We start from the raw sequence: 23,564 nt of genomic DNA on the forward strand, positions 1-23,564 counted from the left end.
TCTGTTCTTATGCCTTCAGCTCTGGAATTTCCTGCTGAAATCCTTCTACCTCTCTTTCCTCTTCTAAATTGCACGCAGATATATGAACATATGAATTAGGAGAAGACTATTCAGCCCCTCAAACCTGCTCCAGCAATCAATAACATCTTGGCTGATCTGATTGTGATCTCAACTCTACATTCCCACCAACCCCCAGTAACTGTTCACCCCCTTCTTTGTAAAATATCTGAACACCTGTGCCTTGAAAATATTCAGAGTTGCTCCTGAAAACCTGCTCCTTTGAGCTAGCTTTTGGTCATCAGCTCTACAAGCTTCTTCTGTGAATTTTGTTCAGTGATGCTATTTGTCACATTAGAGATAGAATATGGAACGTAGAACAGCGTAGCACAGGAGTAGTCGCTTCAACCAATGATGTTGTGCTGAACTAATTAAGCTAATGGTGCCTAATTAAACTAATCCCATCTGCCTGCACATGGTCCATATCCCTTAATTCTCTGCATGTTCATGTGCCTCCATGAGAGCCTCTAAACACCTCTATTGTATTTGCCTCCACCACCACCTCTGTCAGCGCATTCCAGACACCCATCACTCTCTGTGTAAAGAAACTTACTCCGCACATCTCCTTTGAACTCCCACCACCTTAAATGCATGCCCTCTAGTATTAGACATTTCAACCCTGGGCAAAAAGATGCCAGCTTTCTACTGTATCTATGCCTCTCATAATTTTATAAATTTCTATCAAGTCTCCCCTCAGCCACCACCGGTCCAGAGAAAACAACCCCAGTTTGTCCAACCTCTCCTTACAGCACCTGCTCTCTAATCCAGGCAGCATCCTGGTAAACCTCTTCTGCACCCTCTCCAAAGTCTCCACATCCTTCCTATAATGGGAGATGTAGTTCTAGTGCAAATTGTTCTTGTCGCTTTTGATCACTTGATATTCAGTCAGTCAAACTTGGGTCAGTCGTTGGTTATGTTCATCTGGACCCACGGACACAGCTCCAGAAAGTGCTGGTGTCCCCAAGCAGATGGGGAAAAAAAAGAAAAAGAATGCGCAAGTTCGTCTCAGGTCCTATGATCTTGAACAGAATGAAAAAGCTGACCTGCTTCAAACCAGACTTCATGCACTTTCTTACAGGTTTCCTGAGCTACTAATCTTTCAATACAATAGATACATTAGGTTTGCATTTTTATTGTTGATCATTAATACTGAAAGCCAGCAATAGCAGCAATAGAAAGTTGGAGCAGTGCACCAAGGCAAATGTCAAAAAAATTATTATTTGCACAACAACGTTTTAAAACCAGTTCTGGCTTTAATGAAAGTAATTCTGAAACTGGATTATCTGATAGATGCACCAGGCTGTGTCCATAATGCATCTGAAATTCTTCTTGAATTGAATTGAGATTGTGTTATTTGTAGTGGTATAAATAGAAGTCATTTGATACATTGATTCACTTTGAACGTTTCTGAAATGCCTCAGCTTTGTTGATTGGAACCTGCTGTGAAATATTCTCTGATATGCTGCTTTTCTCTGTTCACTGCTGACCAGCCATTGCAATTTATTTTCCTGGCTCAATTTTTCACCGTGGTCTGCCAAACGTACCGTGGCAGAAACAAAACCTGACCAACCTGTAGCCACAAATTCCCTTTGCGAAGCCTGACACTAATTCACTTGACCTTTTCAAGTGCAGAGAGACAGAGTAGGATCATATGGAGTCAGCAGAGGTATCACAGGCACACAAAAATGTTCAGATCCCTGCTTATGAATTCCTCATCCCAATTATTTCTCTTCCATCTGAAGCTGATCATCAATTCTTGACCCGTCAGTCAGTCCCAGATTTTTACAAACCTGCTTCAACTACAAGGATTGAGTTCTTCCAGGTCAAGGTGCTGAGCATGCTTACTGAATAAATACACCTTAGCCATAACATCAGCTGTTGCTGTACATACTCCCTGCATTGTAGTTTCAGGAATTCCTTGTGCTAACTAAGAATGTGACTGAATTCATCTAAACTCATTTAAACTGAAGACCCTTCCAGGTTACTGAGAGAAGGCTTCTCATTCATTCTCTCTGAACTTATGTGATGTTATTGCTGACCAACCAATGGAACTTAATTGTTTTACCCTCTTAATGACTAAAGCCGTTGTTGAGGAGCTATTTCTAAGCTAAATTTCTTAGCAGTAACATGTTGTCCTTTTTGCTCACCAGCACCATATATGTGTGCAAGTTCCAGATCCTGATCAAACCCACCTCTACATATTCAGCTTCATTAGAGTGGGACGGAATGTGCAGAGGCACCAACACCATTGGCTGATACTTGTGTATATATTTCGCGCTCCAGGACTAATTTCTCCCTTGTTATTTCCTATATCACCTTTTGCCCACTCTTAGAATACTGATTGCTTAGTAAGATTCCATAAAATTGGATAGAAATAGCTGTTTAATCCATGCCCAGACAACTATATTTTGTCAGCTCTTCAACAAAGCAGTTCATCTTGTCAAACCAAGTTCTGTCTAATGAACACAAATGATTACACTTAACATTACTGCTTTTGCCAAAAAAAGGTTTACAATATTTTAATAGTTTATGGTTAAGCAGAGTGTCATTTGACAACCTTATCAGCCAATGAGTTGCAAGTGGGCAAGCATATGACTTGCCTCACAGCAAAGAGTCTGTTGTAAAACAAACAAAGGTAGACACAAGAGACTGCAGATGCTGTAATCTGAGGCAAGAAAAAAACTGCCGGAGGAACTCAACAGGTCAGGCAGCATCTGTGGAGGCAGAGGGTATTGTCGACATTTCAGGTCAAGACCCTGCACCAGAACTTGTTCTTTTGCCCTTGTGAAACAAAGTCAATTTACTTAGAAATTAGAGTCTATTAGAGACTGGAGGAAACAGAAAGTAACAGAGAAACTGCAGCAACTTCATTCAATAAAATCAAGGTAATTTCTTCAGAAAAATGCACAGAGTGGAGGACAGTTGGAAATAAATTTATTGGATGGAATAAATCTCAGGCTTACATGGATTAATATTGCAATTGTATTCACTAATCAGAGGACTGCAACTTAGAAAAAAAAATCCAAAACAAGTACTTTGTCTTTCACATGACAACACAGGTGAATTCTGAACCACATTGGTGCCATCAGAGGGACCGCCTTTTTTCACTTCTGCAGTGTCCCCTGACTCCACCCTGAATCGGCTCGTTTGCTGCTGAAACTCTCATTCATGCCTTTGTATCCTCTGAATTTAACTATTCCCATTCATTCCTATCCAGACTTCCTCACTGTACTCTTTGTACATGCCCAACTGGTAATACCAGATGTGTTCTCATTCAGCATGTTATACTTCACAAATTCAGTTCATTAAAGCCAATGGGCCAGATTGCAGAGTATGACACACTGCTAGTACTACTTAGTGTGCTTAGCTCTAAGGACCAGGGATGAAATCAAGATAGAGGTCCTAAAAATCTGCTGCCTAGTTCCCAACAAGATCCATTCCTACATTAAGCCTATGTTGATTGTACTGATTTCTATTTTGACATCAGCTCAATTTTAAAATTCCCATCCTTCTTTCCAATAGCTTCAAGGCTATAACCTAATCTATCTCTGTGCATCCTCCCATTTTATAGCCCTGCAAGATATTGACATTCCTCTAATTCTGGCCTGCAGCTCAAAGCCCAGTATTTAATTGTTTTATCATCAGTGGCTTTTGGTCTGGAATTCCCTCCTGAAATCTCTGTCTCCTGCTAAAACCCTTCTTTGAAGTTCTTGAGATTTTGATAATTTGTCCTAATATCATCTTTTGTGTTTCAGTGTCAGTCACAGTTTTGTAATGCTCCTGGACTGCATTAAAAGCATAATATAATTGAAATAAAATAGTATAGAATGCCTTTTGGATTAAATTTATTAACTACTACAGCTGTTGGAGCTGGCTTGTGTTGTCAGTGTTCTTTGCCTTTTAGACTGATTTAGTCAACAACCCAAATCTTATGATGTCTGCAATTAAAAGGGGAAATTTCACATTAGCAACCTGTTTTTTTAACAATGATAAGAATCATGTTTACCCTGCAGTTCTTTTGTGTTTCCTGCCTGACATGTGCTAACCATTTTATAAATATTTTATGCAAAGTAGTGATCTGGCTTGGATTGATTGATGAGCAAAGCAGACTCCTTTTCAATACCATATAAACGAGGGCAACAGTTAATCAATCTTTTATATGTCACCAGTCTGTGCAGATAGACCTTTAGCCCTTTTATCTGCATCTTTTAATTCCACCAGCTCAATTTGTAAGTGCCCTTCAGATGCTGAAAGGGAGATTTTATAGATAGATAAGCTCAGGATGATTTTGGCATGTTGGCTTAATGGAAAAAGGTATGAGAGAACGCAGTGCTCATAATGCAGAAGATGAAATGAAAATGACTGACAGTTTGGAAGAATCAGAACTCTATACAAGTGACTGATTTACATGGTGTTTCAAAACAAATAGAATTTCAACTAGCTTGAGGATAAATTACAGTTTAACCTTTAATAATTGTAAAAGTGGAATTTGTTCTAGTTTGATCAGTAATCTGTTGCTCTCAATGAGAAACTCAGCTACAAATATGACAATGAAAAGCAGCACTTCACCAGGGCCCTGCTCTAAATAACTTGGTTTGCAATGTGGTTGTCGTGAATGTACAGCAGGTCCAACTTTGGTGGAAGATGAAGAACTGGAATTGCTGATGAGGTTCTGGACCATTGCAGTGATTAAAAATGGGTGCAGCACTTACGTATAAAAGACTCTGGCCTCAGGATGCCCTTGTTGAAACGATGTATCATTGAGGATACTTATGTGCGTTGGTAATTTGTCAATTAATGCAACCACTTTCAAATACCAGCTACATAGAATATATTTGAACCATACGGATCTAGAATATCTGGACTTCTATACAGCACCCTAGAGTAGCCCAAGCAATTAGTCTTCATTATCAAACTGGTCTCATGCTAGTGGTTGACTCACAATTAACATTGTCTGGATTAGATCTATTCAAGGCAGTGTTGTAAAGTACAAATTGGTCTGCATGTAGTACCGTGCTGGGCATTTTAACGGCTATCTGTCCATTCAAAGGATGTGTAATCGGGAAGATTCCTAATGATCATTCCTTGTCCAGTTGGAATTGCCCCTTTCTTTTGAGTGGCCTATCTGTTGAAAATATCTGCCCACCATCTGCCGTGATTACACTTCCACAGGAAAGTGGCTTTAGTGACCCAAGGAGCTTCACAGGAACAGTCTGTGCAAACCTTTCTTTCTTCAAATAATACTCAGGAGGATCAGGGTTTGAGTTTCCATTGTGATTCTTTTCGTTGCGAACATAACTGTGACAACAGGTCTGTGCAAGTCCCAGAGGAGCTCATCTGCAGTATGGAATTTTTTTTAGGTGCAAGAGATGATCAGGAAAAAAGGAGCTAGGAAATTCTAAACATAATCTCACTGTTTTGTAAAAAGGAACTGATATACATTAACACTTGGTCTGAATATTAAAGAAATGCTTATTCCTGATATTTATATATAGTCTCTTTAGTCTGGCACCTTTGGAACCTACCAGTGCAGGACCACAGAAAATTCAGACCACAGAAAATTCGGACCACAGAAATTGCCCCTGTCGTCATCTGAGCAGGAGAACTGTTCTTTTTAAGTATAGACACTCCCCAAATGGTGTGAGGGTTCCAAGAACTGTACGTAACCCAGGTAGGAAATGCTGTTGGCTGAGATCGCAAACATTGCACTGGTAGGTTAATTAGCTAACATAATAGTACGGATCTTAATTAATTTTAGGTCTCAGTCTGATCTTACTTAGATTTGGTTAATTAGTATGGGTCTGTACTACAGATTCAAAACATGCCGGACCACAGAATGCCGAGCTAGAGAGTTTCAACCTGCATCTAGTTTGTTATTCCAAACAGCTAGTCTAGTCAGCAACAGCAATAACTAATGAAAGCAAAATGTTGGTTTATTATTATTGTCACTTGTACCAAGGTACAGTGAAAAACTTGTCTTGCATACCGTTCATACAGATCAATTTATTATACAGTGCATCGAGGTGGTAGAAGGTAAAACAGAATGCAGAATAAAGTATAAAGCTACAGAGCAAGTGCAGTGCAGGTAGACAATAAGGTGCAAGGTCATAATGAGGTAGATTGTGAAGTCAAGAGTCCATTTTATTGTACTAGGGAACTGCTCAATAGTCTTGTAACAGCAGGATAGAAGCTGTCCTTGAGCTTGGTGGTATGTGCTTTCACGCTTTTGAATCTTCTGCTCGATGATGGGAGAGGGGAGAAGTCAGAATGTTTGGACTAGGTTAAATAGAGTTAATATGGAACACTAACTTCAATAAATAATAGTAGAAAGTTTGAAACGGGTGAGGCAGAAGCTGAGGGGAGAGAGAGAGGGTTGCTATTTCAGGTCAAAGCCTCATGTTATCAGGGTTTGCTATTGTGATGCCCTCCACAAACTGACAATTGTCTGTAATTTGTGTTTAATTTCAAGGAGGAAGTGTAGCATATAACTCTAATTTGTTGAATTATTTCTGCTTGCTTTTAGACATGATGATAGGCATATTTCTTCATGGATTCACTGCAGAGATTTCAAGAATCTGTGATTTAAGGTATAGCCCCGGTCAAATATGACCACTGGGCAACTGAAAAAAATATTCTCCAGAAGTATAAAGACTGAAAAAAAATAGTGTCATAAATTAATATTTACTCAGAGAAGCACAAAGTAGCAGGTGGAGTGGAAGATTTCATCCCAATTCTTTTCATTATCTTTCTGTTCCACACACCGCTTCAATTTAGAATTTTACACATGGCAAGACTTCATTGTCTATTGTGTCATCTCTCATGGATGCTCAGCTGACTTATAGAATCTCACTGACTTTTGTCCTTGGTGGTTTGGATTTGTGATGGTTTATCTGAGGCAAATTTGTCACTCACAGCTTATCAACACAGCTTTTTACTGAGTTCAGTGAGAGAGATATGATGGAAACTGATGAGACCGGCATTCATGTTGGTGAAACCTTGGCTTAATTGACCCCTGTGCATCTAGCTAGTCATTTTGCCTTAGCAATTACACAGATAATTATTTTATTCAGCAGTTAATATGCAGATTTAACAAGTGGCAGTGTTAGAACAGAGTTTCAATCAAATAACAGGAGTAAAATCAAAAGGGGTTGTGAAGTATGGTCTTTTATTTTGTGCCATATGCATTTTAATTTTGAAATGCAGAAATAGCAACAAAACTTCAACGACAACTCCATTCATACAGTTCCTCAATGCAATAAAATGCTGCAGTACACTGCCAGGGGTTACCAGAAGCATTTAAGATAGGTGACAGAAAGCATCAGCAGAGTGTTAGATTTGTAGGCGGATCATAAAGGAAGCACAGGGAGGGGAATATTAATATATTTAAATATTTGCAATTTAAAATAGGATTTTTTGTGAAAAAGGGACCTTGCATACCTCAAGATGTCTAAAAACACTTTTCTAAATTGCTCTGAGTGAAGCAAGAGTAAGCCACGTGGATCCTTGAGCCAATTCTGCCATTCAATAAGATCATGGTTGGTCTGATCTTTAACCTTAACCTTCCTGTCCAATCCCCAAAATCTTCAACTAAAGATCTATTATCTCAATTCAATATTCTTACCAACAGAGTGCCAATATCTTCATTGCTCTTAAATTGCTTTTCATCTTGGACTTAGTGGTTGGCCCCTTTCCTTGAGATTCTTTGCAACCCGTTTCTTGAATCCCACGTGGGGAATGTCCTCATAGCACCCACACCGTCAAACGCCTTCAGCAGGATTAGCTCTCAATCTTCTCAATGCCAGAGACCATTGATCCGTTCTGCTCAGTGATTCCTTATAGGGCAGCCCTCATATGCCAAGAATTAACCCAGTGAACCTTTGCTGCACCATTCCTCGGGCAAGTATATTTCTCCTTAAATAAGGAAATTATTAATAGTGCCCAGTTTTCCATGTATGTTCTCACCAAACAAGAGAACACAAGAAAATAGGAGCAACAGTAGGCCAGCAGGCCCCTCAAGCCTGCCCCGCCATTCAGTATGATCATGTCTGCTGGCCTTAAATCCTCTTGTGTGCCAGTTCTCCATAACCCTTAATTCCTTAATCTTTCAAATATTTATCTATCTCCACCTTAAAGATCTGGCATCAACTACCCTCAGGGACAGAGAATTCCAGAGATTCACTACCCTCTGAGAAAAGAAATTTCTACGCATGTCAGTTTTAAATAATTTTTTTTAAGCAAGCTGATATCGATTGAGTCTGGCACAGACAACACTGATGGAGAAGAACTCAGTCTCCACAAGACTTGTTTTTTTACAGAATTACTAAATGATCTGAATCAAATGCAGATTGATTTGAATCCACTTAGACGAGACTGCATTGCAGTGTGGGTGCAGTTCAAAACCTCTGAAGATACTACAAGGGATGTCACAACAGATATGGACTTATTGATATCAGCCCAATACACTGCAGCCTGAGCATGGAAAGACAGATTGAAAGCAGGCATGTGACGCTCAAAGCTTTGGCTTTGATTCAGAAAGTGAAAGTCACAGGTGATGCCTTTGTGTCTTCACAAGTGGCACATGAATGAAGAATGGTCCAGCGCGTATAGGGTGGAAGTCGGGATGAAAGATGGGTGCGATAGAGGAGGCACCAAAGAAAAGGACCTTAAGAAGCAGCCAAAGTAGAGAGTGTCACAGACACAAGAAACTGCAGATGCTGGGATTTGGACCCAATTACAGACTGCTGGAGGATCTCAGTAGTCAGGCAGCATCCGTGGAGGCAGAGGGATGGTCAACGTTTTGGGTTGAAACCCTGCATCAGGACTGAGATTGTTGCAGTTGACTTCGTGATATCAAAAAATATACCCAATACAATGTATGATGTCATACTTGAGAAGTTATTCACTCTGTGTTAGTTTGGTGTATAATTATATAAAAGATGGTGGTCAAGAATATGTAATAAAATGTATTCTACATAATGAAGACAATTACATTGAATCATTAACTGCAGGACAGGATGTAAGACTAGATGTGTATATTGCCTTCTCTGGAGAAGTGATCTACTGGAATGGCTAGTGCCTGGAGTAGATTAAACAGACCTGTCAAAGGTAGCCTACAGTGAAGAATGAGGAAACCAAGAAATTGAGTGAATTCATAATTGATTGAATTTGTAAATAGTTAAACATAGGTTGTAAACTGATTGTATAGTTTGACATGTAAATTGTTTATTTGATTATATGGGTTTATTTCCTTTCTTGAAGGGGAAGTAGTGTTATGTATTTATATGTGTAACATACCCCTACGACTGGTTTTATTATGTGGTATAATGTTATATTGTTGCACCGTGACTGTGTTGTTCAGTTGAGTGTTCACTGATTCAATAAGTTATGAAGATGATAAATGTTCTGCACCTATTAGTGCTATTGATCAACCTAATGTACATAAAACCTTACTCAGAGAGTAGTGAGTTCATGCCTCAGTCCAAAGACTTGAAGAGAATTCCAGGCATATACACTAGCATTGCAATGGAAGGTGGATCTTTTTGGATGAGATCTTAAGATGAGACCTGGTCTGCTCTCTCTGTGGAGGTGGCACTATTTTGGAGAGACAGGGCCTTCTCCCCATGTGCTGGCCAAGACTTACATTCCGAGTCAAGATCATAAAAAACACAAACTGATCACTGCACCATATTTCTGATATAACAGCACTAACTACTCTTCCAAAGTTCTTCATTGGCTGTAAAATGCATTGGAAAACTCTGAGGTGATTTTGAAGGGCACTGCATGAATATAAGTTTTTCTGGTTTCCTGCCAGTTTCAAATTAGTGCTTGGGTTATTGTCACGTGAAGGCATTTCTGTGAAGTGTATCTGTTGTTTTAATGCAAGACATTAGTCCAATGTAAGATAGTGAGAATCCCATGTCTGCTCTTAGGAAATGATGAGCTTGTATTAATGCACTTTTTTCATGTCTTTGGGATGCCCAGATGTACTTAACTGTTAATTAATCTCTTTTGAAGTGTGGTCACTCTTGTAGGCAGTCAATTTGTTCATAGCAGAAATCTACACAGCCAGTGTGAGATAATGGCCAGATAATCAATTTTTATTGCTTTTAGCTGTGTGGTAAATCTTGGCTAGAACAATAGCAATCTTCCTTTAAATGATACCTTCAGATAGTAAAAGGACCCAAGGAGCTTCATAGGAACATTAAACAGGACATCCCTGCCCTTTCTTGAGTAGAACCAAAGGATTTACCAAAAAATGCGGATGGCCACAAAATCCCTTCAGCAGAGAGAGTAATTGATGCAAATGTGTTCAGTGTGTCACAGAAACTTTTAGGGTGCAGTTCCTTCACCACTTCAACCAGCCTTTAAGTCAGATCCACAATGACACCGTAGAAGTTCTTTCACTCTGTCCGCTCTGCACTTTTTCTTGTGACGTAGATTTAAGAAACTTTGAGCTATGTTCTCAGAATACAAGGATTCACAGTGGAAAGTTGCATATAGTTCAACGCAAGTTAGCCACAGACTGGAAATTTCACACATGCCTTGGTGTGGTGTGATTCATGCAGATGCAATAGGTGATTGTCCTTACAGTGTTTGAGATCCAGGCATAATCCTGTGATTAATGGAGCTACCTTGTTGTGTATTTGATACAAGTTATGTAGGGAGATTTGGTTGTTCACACCAAAAGCAAAATACATTCTATTTCTCAGAACTGCTATCTTTAATCTTAAAAGATGATGTAGAAATGACTGACTTCTTACATATGGAAAATCAAAATGAGTTTTTAGCAAATATATCTATGCACTTTATAATGAAGAATTAAATGTTTTTGATTGATACAATATTGATCATATATGCTTGTTGAATAATTAGTTTGTTAAACTGATCAGAGGAGATGCATTAAAAACCGATGTTCCATTTTTGTTTGCTAGGACACCAAGCTCCGGGAGTTGTTGGATGTTGGAAATCAGGGAAGTCGTCTGGAGAACAGGATGGTGACGGTGGTTTACGGTCCTGACTTGGTCAACATTTCTTATCTCAATTTCATGGCCTTCCAGGAAGATGCAGCAAAGGTACTAGTGCAAAAGCACAAATCCCATCCAAACCAGTGCAGTGTAAATTTTGAGCTTAGAATTGCTAATTGGTAACTGGTTTATTATTGTCACATGACATACAGTGAAAAGTTTTGTTTACATACCATCCAAACAGTTCATTCCATACATAAGTACATCAAGGTAGTACAAAAGGGAAAAGAAAATAACGGAATGATAACTAAAATAACTAATATAGTGTTGCAGTTACAGAGGAAGTGCAGTGCAAGTGGACATTTAAGCTGCAAGGGCCATGAAGAGATAGATGAAAGATCAAGAGTTCATCCTTATTGTACAGGAGGTACATTCAAGAGTCTTACCCATCGTTCTGTATCCTGTGCGCTCAGGCACACCTGAAAGGACAGCAAAACAATTTTCAGAGAAGGTGCATCTCCTGTCTTTTTTCTGACTCCAGAAAACTTGCAGTTGGCATTGAATTGATCAGCTGAAGCTGAAGTAAAAGCCAACCTCTTGCATCCCTCCTCTTAAATTCTAAGTTCCCTTTCTCAAAGAACAAATGCAAGCCAAAAATCACTGCATTTATCCATGAGGCTGGAGCTGAATGGAGTTCAGCTGCCTAGACTCGTTGCTAATAATGCCCGCCCGCCCGAACTTGTCTGGGTCAGATACTGAGAGTCAAGCTGGTCTTCTGCTCCTGGGAAGCATGTTGAGAAGCACAGCAAAGTGTCAGCAGTGAGCAGACCTCAGCAAGCAGATCATAGATTTCTAATCCCGAGGGTGGCTCAACAGCCTTCAACGGGAGGCAAGGCTGTCCAACTTTCTGGGTATTTTGAATGGATAGTTGTCAGCACCTGGAGTGCATTGAATAACATAAGCAGATTCAAATCATGTTTCAAAGAGGAAATGGATAAATACTTAAAGGAGAATAAAATAGAAAGTGATGCGGTAAAAGGCAGGAGAGTGGGACGAACTGGATCCCTCTTTCAAAGAGCTGGCAAAAGGTCAGTGGGTTGACCATCCTTCCATGTTATTATCATTATTGTGGGGAAAAGGTGGCCCAATTGCACTGAAGAAAAATCTTTGCTAATATAGGGTATAAATTGAAAGCCTTATTTCCCAAAGGATATTCATCTTAAAACCACCTATGCAAGTGAAAGGAAAATTTACAACCACTACTATTTATGTAGTGATTTTAATATAACAGAGTGCTCAAAGTTACTTCACAGTATCGTTATCAAACAAGATTTAAGGCTTATCCATTAAGGAGATGTTAGAGCAGATGAGCAACACTTAGCAAAGATAGGTTTTAATGAGCCTCCAAAAGGAGGTGAGAGAGGAGTAGTAGTATGGAGCGGAAACTCTGGATCTTATCGCAACCAGTGGTGAAGTGCTTAAAGTTTCTTGGTGAGCTAGTGGTCAGAATTAGACGAGCATTGATAGCTTAGAGTTGCTTGCTTGGTCCACTAATGGTGGAATAATGCCGGAATTTCCAGAGCGATAAATCAGGGAGTAGCAGGGGCTGGAGGCATTTACAGAGATAAGGAGGGGTTGAGACCATGGGAAAAGTGTGCCATTGCTCAACTGGGCGCCAGGTTTAGGATACAGCCAGCACAGATTTAAAAGGTCTCAAGCTTGTAGAAGGTAGACTAAGGGACATGACAATAGTAGTCCAAGAATTGCAACTCCAATTTGTTATTTAGTTGAATTAAGTATGATTTCTTACTTTCTGATATCCAGAAAAGACAGTTTTCCCTTCTCTTTCAAAACCAGAGAACCACTTGTAATTGAAGTGATAAGTTTGTGAGCTGTTTCCTGTTCTCATTTAGTCACTGAAAGATATAGCAGGCAGGGCACAGTTCACTTTAATTTGATTGCTGGAGCAACATGCATGTAAATGTAAATATAGGACTGAGGTTTTCAGATGAACTCAAGTGCCTGACTACCACGGTACTGCATTCTGCCTAATAAACTCCTGTGCTGTGCAGCCCATTTGCTTGTCAGTACTGTTCAGTTCCCTGCTCAAGCCTTTGTAGGACTGAAAGCAGAAAATGCTGGAACCATCCAGCTATCCAGGCAGTTTTTGTGGAGAAAGACCTTTCTGGCTCTTATTCTCTCTCATGCCACATATTCTGCCTCATCTGTTGAATATATGAAGTACTGCTTGCTTTAATATAAGATATCTAGCAGCTGTGGTATTTTGTGTCAGTATTGCAGGGACATAAGAGTTTAAGACACAGAAGCAGCAACCAGAGGAGGCTATTTGGCCCCTTATCTGCTCTGCTGTTCTATAAGCTCATAGCTGATCTTTAACCTCTCCTGCACTAACCCACCATTCCTTTCATTCTTTTAATATCTAAAAATCTATTGATCTTGCCTTGAATATACTCAGCAACTGAGCCTCCAGAGCCCACTTGGGTGGAGAATTCCGAAGATTCACCACCTTTTGGGTGAAGCTACTTCCCTCATCTGTCCTGAATGACTGACCCCTTATTTTGAGACCGAGAGACCTGGTTCTCGACACCCCAGCAGGGGGAACATCATCCCAGCATTTTTCTTAAACCTGATAAGAATTTTGTATGTTACAATGAAGTCACCTCGCATTGTTCTTTACACAAGGGAGTACAGGATCAGTCTGTCTAATCTCTCCTCATATGTTAACCTGGTGAACTCCCTCTATAGCAAGTGTATCCTTCCTTGGGTAAGGAGACCAGAACATAATTTTGTCCTTATGCACACCCCCCCCCCCCCAATACCAGGGGCACAAAATACCACAATTGCTTGAAATGTGAAATTAAATCAAATAGTGCTCCCTGCATTAAACAGGTGAAGCAACAATTTTCCCTGTGTGGTCTTATCAGTTGCCATATATGACTGTGGTGAGATGCCTTTACTCTTGTACTCAAATCTTCTGGCAATAAAGGCCAACACTCTATTTGCCTTCCTTATTCATTGCTTTGCCTGCACTAACTTTCAGTGATTTCCTGCACAAGATCATCCTTACTCCACTTTTCTATTTTTTTCATACTAAGCTAGAGGACCTTACATATTTCACATCATTTAGTGTCTTTACCATTCACATAGCCTTTCTGTCTTCCAGAACTCTCTGTGTATCCTCCTCAAAACCGACAGTGGCATCTAGTTTTGTATCATCAGCCATCTTAGATTTATTATGCTTGGTCCCCTTATCCAAATAGATAGTGTCTGCAAAGTGTCTGCTCATTTAACCAATCTGTCCATGGCCTGTTAACACTCTCCCCACATTCATCTGTTTCTGGTTATTTGCTAGAGGGACAACATCAGGCACGGTAGTGTAGCAGTTAGCGTAATGCCTTACAGTGCCAGCAATCTGGGTTCAATTGTGGCCACTGTCTGTAAGGAGTTTGTATGTTCTCTCCATGTCTGCGTGGGTTTCCTTCGGGTGCTTCAGTTTCCTCCCACATTCCAAAGACATACGGGTTAGGAAGTTGTGGGCGTGCTATGTTGGCGCCGGAAGTGTGGCGACACTTGCGGGCTGCCCCCAGAACACTCTACGCAAAAGGTGCATTTCACTGTGTGTTTCAATGTGCATGTGACTAATAAAGGTATCTTATTGGGCAAAGCACCTGCAAAGAACTCCCCTCCAAGTTTTCTGCGATTAAAGTCACAGAGATTGTTTTAAATTTGGAGCCATGATTTAACAACTTAAGCTGAACATCACCACCTCCAGCTATGGAGCAACCCCTATGCACTGGATGCACATGCCAGCCTGGTTTATGTGCCTGAGCGTCAGATGTGGTGTTGGAACCCACAGCCTTCTGACCTGGAGGCAAGAGGTTGAGCAAATGAACCAAGGCTGTTTCCTGTTTCTTCAAGGGCATTGGACATTTCAATCAGTGGCCTCACTGAGACAATGGGTAGACTTCAGCTGCAACAAGAGGCAGTCTGTCTTTTTCTCAATATTCTTCCAGGAAGTGGATGGATGTTTTAACCTTCCCCCTCTCAATTTACTGGACAAACAAGAAATGGGTGAGTGTGTCATCATCATACTCTGACCCATCAGATCACCTTTAATGGAATAATAAAGTCATTTACATTATCTACTCAAGCAAATGGTGATCAGCATTTCATAGTCTAACCTCCTTAGACTAACTGGCAATGGAGAGAATCAAGGTTTGCATCAACCTATCTACCTCTACATTGGGATTGAGCAAACACATCACTATTCTGAGCCATTTTCCTTCATGAAAGCCCAGCAAAGATTGACTAGAGACACGACTCCTCTAAAACTATTCAACTTCTTGCATGCAAGACATTTTTTAAAAAGAGATTCGTAAGGAGCAGTGGGTGGAGTTGGGGAGCAGTAGGTGCTGGGTTACTTGTTAAGTTGGTAAAAATGTGGAACATGAAGGTGCCAACTTTCAGTTTAACTGTGGTTATGTATGGGCAACTGCATAACTTGCTGTGTAGAAGGAGGGAGCCTTGTGTTATGTAAATGAGGTGGTGCTTCAGATTCTATCATTAGTTCAATGATTTCCAGGTGTTTGGAACGCTGGCAGCCAGGGGGAGGCAGGAGCTCTCTGATCCAACGTGTGGATGCTTCACTGGTATGGGTTGAAGGCCAGAAGCAAGAGCACTTAAGTTCACCAAACCCCCATCCCCTATTCTCTTTTTCCCTTCAAACAAACATGTCTCCATCTCATATTCATATTTTGCTCATGTGACTCATGACGTTGAAGGAGAGCATTCGGCCCTTTGAATTTATTCCAGCCCCCAGTGCAATCCCATCAGTCCCATTCCCCCACTTAATTCTCTGTAACCTCTTCTCTCTCACGTGCCCGTCAACTCCACCCCACTTCTCCTCCGTCCAGCTACACTAGGGTTTACAGTCGCCAGTTAACCTACCAAATCACCTGTCTTTGGGATGTGGGAGGAAATCGGAGCACCCGGAGGAAACCCATGCGGTTACAGGGTGAACGTGCAAACTCCACACAGATCGCACTGGGGGACACGATCGAACCTGGGTTTCTGGAGCCGCGGGGCATCGGTTCTTCTGCATCTATCTGCACTGTGATCTCTCTCTCTCCTTCCCTTTCCACAGCAGCATTCCAAACCACTGACCCCTGACCTCTGGTCATGTGACCTTCCTGGCTGGCCAGCCTCTCAGTCGGGTCAATTGATGGGCAGCAAAGGGAGGAAAGAGGAAGGTGTAGTGAGTTTTGCATTTAAATTCAACATTATCTGCATCTCCCTGACACCCCTCAGCTGCTGACACGTTCCTTTCCTTTGATGCATGAAGAACGTGGAGAGAGCTTGAGCAGGTTGGGACCTTTTTTCATTGGAGTGTAGGAGAATGAGAGGTGATCTTAGAGAGGCATATAAAATTATGAGGGGCATAGGGTGAATGTGCACAGTCTTTTTCCCAGGGGTGGAGAATGAAGAACTGAGTGTTATAGGTTTAAGGTAAGAGGGGAGAGATTTAACAGGAAGTTGAGGGGCAACTTTTTCACCCAGAGATCAGTCAGTATGAGCTGCCAGACGAAGTGGTTGAGGCAGGTACATTGACAGCATTTAAAAGGTACTTGGACAGGAACATGGATAGGAAAGGTTTAGAGGGATATGGGCCAAATGGGGGCAAATGGGACTAGTAGCTTAGATGGGAATCTTGGTTGACGTGGACCAGTTGGACCGAAGGGCCCATTTCTGTGCTGTATGACTGTATGACCCCGCAAATAGTGGGACCTGAGTTTCTTGCTGCCCACTGCCTGAAAGAGTTAGAAAACGGTGACCCATCAGAGCAATGGGCTAAAATGAATAGTTCCAATCGAAGTGATGTGGTTCTGAAAACAGGTATGAATGGCCTCATTTTTTTTATTCACTTATGAATCAGGGGCAAGTAAGTTGAGGATTTTTGCTTCTTCGTTAGTGTCACAGTGTCATACCACATGGAAACAGGCCATTCAACCCACCACGTCCATGCTGATCAGTGGGCACCCATCCATACTAATCCCATCTTCCAGCATTTAGCCTATGGCCTTCAAAGCCTCGGTGATTCAAGTGCTCGCCTCGACATTTCTTAATTGCTGTCAGTGACTCTGCTTCCACCACTCTCTCAGACAGTGCATTCCATGTACTCGCCACTCTCTGGGTGAAAAAGGTGACCCTCAGATCCCCTCTAAATCTATTGCCCCTTACCCTAAATCCAGCTGGGTGGATAGAATCTCCAGAAACAGATGGACTCTTGTTAGACCACCCACCATTTCTCTACTAGAGTAGAGGAATAATTAGATAAATTAGCATTTGACTTGTGTAAATACTGCTTATTGGATAAGAATTGCTTAACAGGAATATTTTTATTTATCATACTTCCACTTTTTAGATCTTAATTCAATAATCCATATCTGAAATGTCATGGGCCATTGCTCTCTAGTGACTTAACATTTGTTGCTGATGTGGAAGTGCTTAAGTAAGATCTGTACCCTGCCCCACCACTCAGACATAACCTGAGGGGGAGAGAGAGGCCTGGAAGTCCATTACTTGCAGTGAGGGTTTTGACAGACTATTATGAACTGTACATACCCCAGGAGACCACATTATCAGCTATGAAATTCATCCTAAATCAGCTACTGTAAACTTTTATAAGACTTTTGAAGCACTCTGTTGTATTATGTGTTATTCATTGTAATAAAGTGAAAGTTGGCAGGAGCTCGGAATGGAGTGGAGACATTTAGAGATTTGAAATTGAGTGTAGATGGTGGTATGTGAATGCAAGATTGAATTCAACTGTTGAAGTAGTGAATTAAATCATTGCATTAAATACAATGTTCTCTGCTCCCCGTTCAGTGAACTGTATTAGTGCACTGCAAATCAAATTTAGCAGACCCAGTGTTGACAATTATAAAGTTACTTGTTTATTGTCGATAAAAAATTCAGAAACGACAGAACCAAAGTCAGAAAGAACAGTAAATGTTTGGTTGTCATTTTCCAGGCTGATTATTTTATAGTCATCAACTGTTTTGAAACCAACTATTTTTTTAATGTGAACATGCTTAAATTAATTGAAATTATTTTTGTCTCTGCAATTGTTACCCCTCCTTGCTTCTAACATCACTGTTTGGGCAGGGTCCTATAAATGCCAGATGCCCTCCCATACATTGGCCAGGTGGGCATTCTACGTGTGTGCTATGGACTGAAAGCTCTGTCTAATTATGTTAGCTCTTATGTTAGACAAGCCATATATTCAGTTATCTAATGTAGTGGTGTGGGATATGGAAATCAAACCCTTGCTTAGGATCTTATCTGTAGTGCTAAATGTGCAATATTGTAACTTGTAGCAGATATGACTGCATTTTGAAGGAGTATAACCCTGCTACTTTATAGTGAGTTTAGTACTACCAATTGAGGATGCATTTTTAGACACCTGTTACTTGTCTAAAATTCTGAAGTACTTTGCACATTTACGTAACATAATAATTATATAATTCCAAAGACGTATGGGTTAGGAAGTTGTGGGCATGCAATGTTGGTGCCGGAAATGTGGCGACTGTTGCAAACTGCCCCCAGAACACTCTGTGCAAAAGATGCATTTCACTGTGTGTTTCAATGTACATGTGACTAATAAAGCTATCTTGCGTGTGACATACAACAAAAATATCAAGTATTGATATGGCAGATAATACCTCTGGTCTGTATGACCATGCAGGTAGCATAAAACCATGAGAGTGTGAAGTCTTTTCTCTTCTGAAATTGGCTTAAGGTTGATGAATACCCTTAATAACCTTCTGTTTCTTCAACCAAGTCACAGTTCCCTGTTTGTCTTTCCAGGAATGGACTGATGCTCTATTCAACCTGGCAACCAACCTGCTGGCACAGAACCGGTCAAGGGACACCTTATTACACAAAGTGTAAGTGTGATCTTTTTTGGCTTTTATTTGACCTGTTTCAATACTCTCTAAAATACTAAAAACATCATGCCTTCAAGATCTTGAATGTATAGTCCACAATTGGAATCAACACTTTGGGGTTTAGCTTAATCTGGTTTCTAATGTCATTTCAATGGTTTATGCTTTGACTTTGCACCATGATCCAGAAACGATCACCTCAATTAAACATGCGACTGGAATATTACAGGTTTCCAAGAAGTTTGGACATTTGGTGAGAATATGTCAAATAGCAAACGCCATGTGACATATATAACCAGGCACCAAAAGAATTAAAGAGAAAATACTGACGTTCTGGTTGTGTTTCACTTAGGAAGAGAAATCACATAGACTGGGTTTGTTTTCCTTCGACCAGATGTGACTGAAGAGATATCTGGTTGAGGGGCACAAAATCACGAAGGGCACAGCTAGTGTTGATAGTTAGAAATTATTCCCCTAAGCAGAGGGATATAAAACCAGAGGGCATAGGTTTAAGATAGGAGATGTAGGTTTAGATGGGATCTTGGGAAGAAATTTCTCTCCAGAGGGTGATTGGAATCTGGAACACGCTGCCTGGGAGGACGGGAACGTGTAAAAAGTATCTGGAGAAGTACTTGGATTATCAATGCATGGAAGTCCATGCATAGTGCTGGAAAATGGGATTTGTACAGGTGCATACTTGATGATTGGCATGGAAACTGTGGGCTGAAGGGCCTCTTTCTGTTCTGCGTGACTGTGACTCTCCTCAGCAAGTCAGGCCAAATCTGTGAAGAGAGAAACAGAATTAACGTATTCAATCATTTTCAAGTGTATTGTTAATTCTATTTCTCTCTCCACAGTTGCTGCCTGAACTCATAAGTATTTTGCTTTTATAAAAAAACAATGTGCCAGAGGTAGTTAAGATGACAGTAATGGTGCTTCCTCAGGAATGGACTAATCGTGGTGGAAGGCATCCTCTTATTGGTAAAACAAAAAAATGTAGATGCTGGAAATCTAAGATGAAACCAGGTAATACTTGGCAAGTCAGGCAGTATCAAGGGAGAGAGAAACTCAGGGTTAATGTTCAGGTTGATGCCCTGAAATGTTAATTCTGTTTCTCTCACCACAGTGTCTGCCTAGCCTGCTGAATATTTACAACATTTTCAGCATTTATTTTTGCATCTTAGAAGGGAATTTGTCTCAGTTGACCTCCCTTTCCAGTCTGGTAGGTGTCATTGTTAAGCCCGTACACCCCTACTGAACCAATATTGCCTATTGTTCACACTTCTTTTTATCCCCTTTTTGGAGGCTACAATGCGTAGCTCCAAAAAGTGGTGCAAGATTTTCTCTTGTATTTTGCTTCTGACCCAGATGGCATGGCAGCTCTGCTGTTTGCTGATTGGCATGATTATAGCATGCAGCCGCAGTCTGTACTCCACGAGAAGAGCCCAAAGTTGTGTGAGGCTGGCACACTCAGACCCAACATGGTCTACTGAAAGCCAGACCGCACCTTTCAAAGTGACGAGGGCAGTTAGCAGATTTGACTGCACGTGCCCACGATGAAGCGCAGTTCCCTTCACTGTGTTCGGTGAAGTGAATTAATTCAATTCACATCTAACCTCCTCCTGAAAACCTTCCTCCCAGCCATACACCCAATCCTCTTCTGACAGCTGTTCATTGTCATAGAGTCATACAACATGGGAAAAGGCCCTTCAGCCCACATCTGTGCTGGCTGTCATTCACTCATTTACACTTATCCTACACTCATCCCATTTTATTCTCCACATAGTCCCCTCAACCTCACTTCAGTTTCTACCACTAACCTACACACTAGGAGCAATTCACAGTAGCCAATTAACCTGCCAGCTTGATGGTCTTTGAGATGTGGGACGAATTCAGAGCACCCGAAGGAAACCCACCTGATCACAGGGAGGATGTGGAAACATGAGACCCAAGGTCAGGATTGAACCTAGGTCACTGAACCTGAGGACCAGCAGCTGTACAAGCTGTACCACTGTGTCACCTAAACAATTCCTTCTCTGTGTGCCGTCTGCTCAGTCTCCTGGTTTGTTGTATCCCAAGGGAAATGCCTACCAGGACACTTGTGTGCAAAAGCTTTGAAGTCGTCCTGCAGAAGCTGTAACACACACACTGCAGAGTTCAGCAAGTTTAAACAAAAAGCACGAACTGCTTATACAATTGTAGCAATAGAAAGTAAAATTAATCCGAAATTAATCCAATCCCTTTCAATGACAGTAGTTGGAGAGGTGTCCCTCCTGCTGCTGAGCACATGTTGAGCAGTAAATATGTAACAGAGGCATTAGCTGGGGCATTGAGCTTCAATCTAGCAGCACTACTGTCAAATTAGCATCGTGCGCTAGCTGAATTCTGTATCTGTCTGCTCTGCATACTCTACTGTACATGTGCCGTTGTCCAAAGCAAGATGATCCTCAGCCTAATCTGCCCTGCAAGTGTGCACGTGCACTTCAGGTGCCACTTTGGAACTCATTGCACCCAAGTTAAATCTGGTTTTGCCCTCAAGGAATGAGGAAGACAATGGTTTCCGCATTCATCCATCTGAAAGGATTTGTTGTGATTAATTCTGCATTGGCCTTGAAATAGTCAACAGCTTTCACAAATGTAAAACTACTGATGCATATACAACTACTGGAAGCAATCTGACGAGTCAAATTATGATTACATTTAAACTGTTGCTTTCAGCATGCATGGATTATCAGAAATGTCTGCTGTGTCCAAGTATGAAAAGCATTGCAGCTCTGCAAGAGCTAAAACATACGTTTAGAATGACCCTTTGCTTTCCAGTCACAGTAAAAGCATTGCAGCAAAAGATAAACAACAGACATGTTATTCCTATTGGATTAAACTTGGGGTTTGAGAGTGAGGACATCATTTATAGCTCTCGATGGAGAAAAGGTACATTTGCCACGCAGAGCCATTGCCTGGCTTATGAAGATGTGCATGTTTGACTCAGTGTGGTCTTCAATGCAGCTCTTTCAGTTTAACAAGAGACAAATGAATGGAAGATTACAAATAGTGGGCAATGTTTCTTAGATGGCAGCAAGACTGCGGGGAAACCCAGAAAGTGGAGGTCCTGTCAAATTTAACTGGTTTTGCCATTTTTGTGTCAGAAACTGGTTCCAGTTCACCTAATGATCTATTAGAAGTCAATATGTGCTTTTGAGAAATGCACAACAGTAAGTAGTCTACAAGAACAAAAATCCTGAGAACCAATTTCTGGGACAAAATGCCCCAGATCAGAACTTGATATTTTGTTAAATTGTGAGTGAATCATTTCTAAATTCAGATGTCTCACATATGGAGAGAGATGACTGAAACGTAGAAATCCATTAGAAATATGTTTCTTACAACTTGACTATACTTAAATGATGAGGCACTTGGTCAGAAGTGGAAAGTTGCATTTGTCTTCTTCTAACTTTACGTAGAGTAACCTGCCACCTATTACCTGCATAGTTTAGGTATGTGCTAATAAGATAAATACATTTCAAATGTGCCTCTCCTTTGTGAATTTGTCCATCATTTTCTGTTCTTCTTTCAGATTTCCCCATTCAGAGTATTTTGCTTGTATAACCATTCCCTTGTGGCCATCACTGCATCTGTATTGCAGTTGTTCACCCACCTGCAATGATTTAAATTGCTGATTAAACATTGCAATTCCCTGGAGGTTCTAAATGCTGATAAATCTATTCTTGCCAACATAAATGATGATTGACATTGATGGGTATAATTATCACTGTTATAGACTGCTGTGGTAATATTTGATTATAATTTGAACTGAAAATAAGTGGAAGCAAAATATTTTGAGATGTGTGTATCACAATCTCTTTATTATGTTTGTATAACCCCTTTGGAAGAAACAATATTTGTAGATTCATCATCATGAGTTTACAACTAAATTGTCTTTTCGTCATCTCTCCCCATATGTAGAACATATGAACTTACAAATGATTTACTCCCAATTTAACAAAATATCCTCAAGTTGTGATTAGGGGCATTTTGTCTCAGAAGGTGGTTCTCAGATATTTTTTCTTGTCGACTACTTACTCTTGTGCAGTGTTCTGCATTTCTCAATTGTACATATTGCCTTCTGTATCATTGTAGCAGCTGGTTATGTGATAACCTTTCTAACTGTGCAGTAAACATTTCCACTGTCATTATGTATTCCCATGCAACCTGCTACTAGTTCCTGTATGATAAGGCTTTTGAGTATGCCAACAATTACACAGTTGCAATCTTATATGCCGCTGTTTTGATCTGGTACAACAGTAGGATGTAATGCACATTTGACATGATGGTCGTCATGAGTTATTATAAAAATACCTCACATAATATTGAATATCTGTACATATCACATGGTTAAATTTGCGCAAAAGAAATTGAAACTATCTAATGCCCACACAGTAGGAGGGTTGTAGGCAAGATGCCTTACTGCTATTGTTAAACAGAATCATATTCACTCTATAAAGGCAGGGATTTTGTAATCTGTGCCAAAATAACAATGCCCACTGTTTGCTCCAATGGTAGTTGCCCTTAAAAGGTATTG

At 40.6% G+C, this 23,564-nt stretch overlaps 1 protein-coding gene across 4 annotated transcripts in view; it reads left to right on the forward strand.

The window, feature by feature from the left end:
- The window catches only part of LOC127567834 (1-phosphatidylinositol 4,5-bisphosphate phosphodiesterase beta-1), a 711,920-nt gene that overhangs the window by 451,205 nt on the left and 237,151 nt on the right, over positions 1 to 23,564 (forward strand). For all 4 annotated transcript variants that reach the window (XM_052010953.1, XM_052010954.1, XM_052010955.1 and 1 more), the window contains 2 exons: positions 10,989 to 11,129; positions 18,909 to 18,988. In XM_052010953.1, the coding sequence (XP_051866913.1) occupies positions 10,989 to 11,129; positions 18,909 to 18,988 (221 nt within the window). The remainder of the gene's footprint in view (positions 1 to 10,988; positions 11,130 to 18,908; positions 18,989 to 23,564) is intronic.

This window comes from Pristis pectinata, chromosome 3 (assembly GCF_009764475.1).
Source record: "Pristis pectinata isolate sPriPec2 chromosome 3, sPriPec2.1.pri, whole genome shotgun sequence".
NCBI lineage: Eukaryota > Metazoa > Chordata > Chondrichthyes > Rhinopristiformes > Pristidae > Pristis > Pristis pectinata.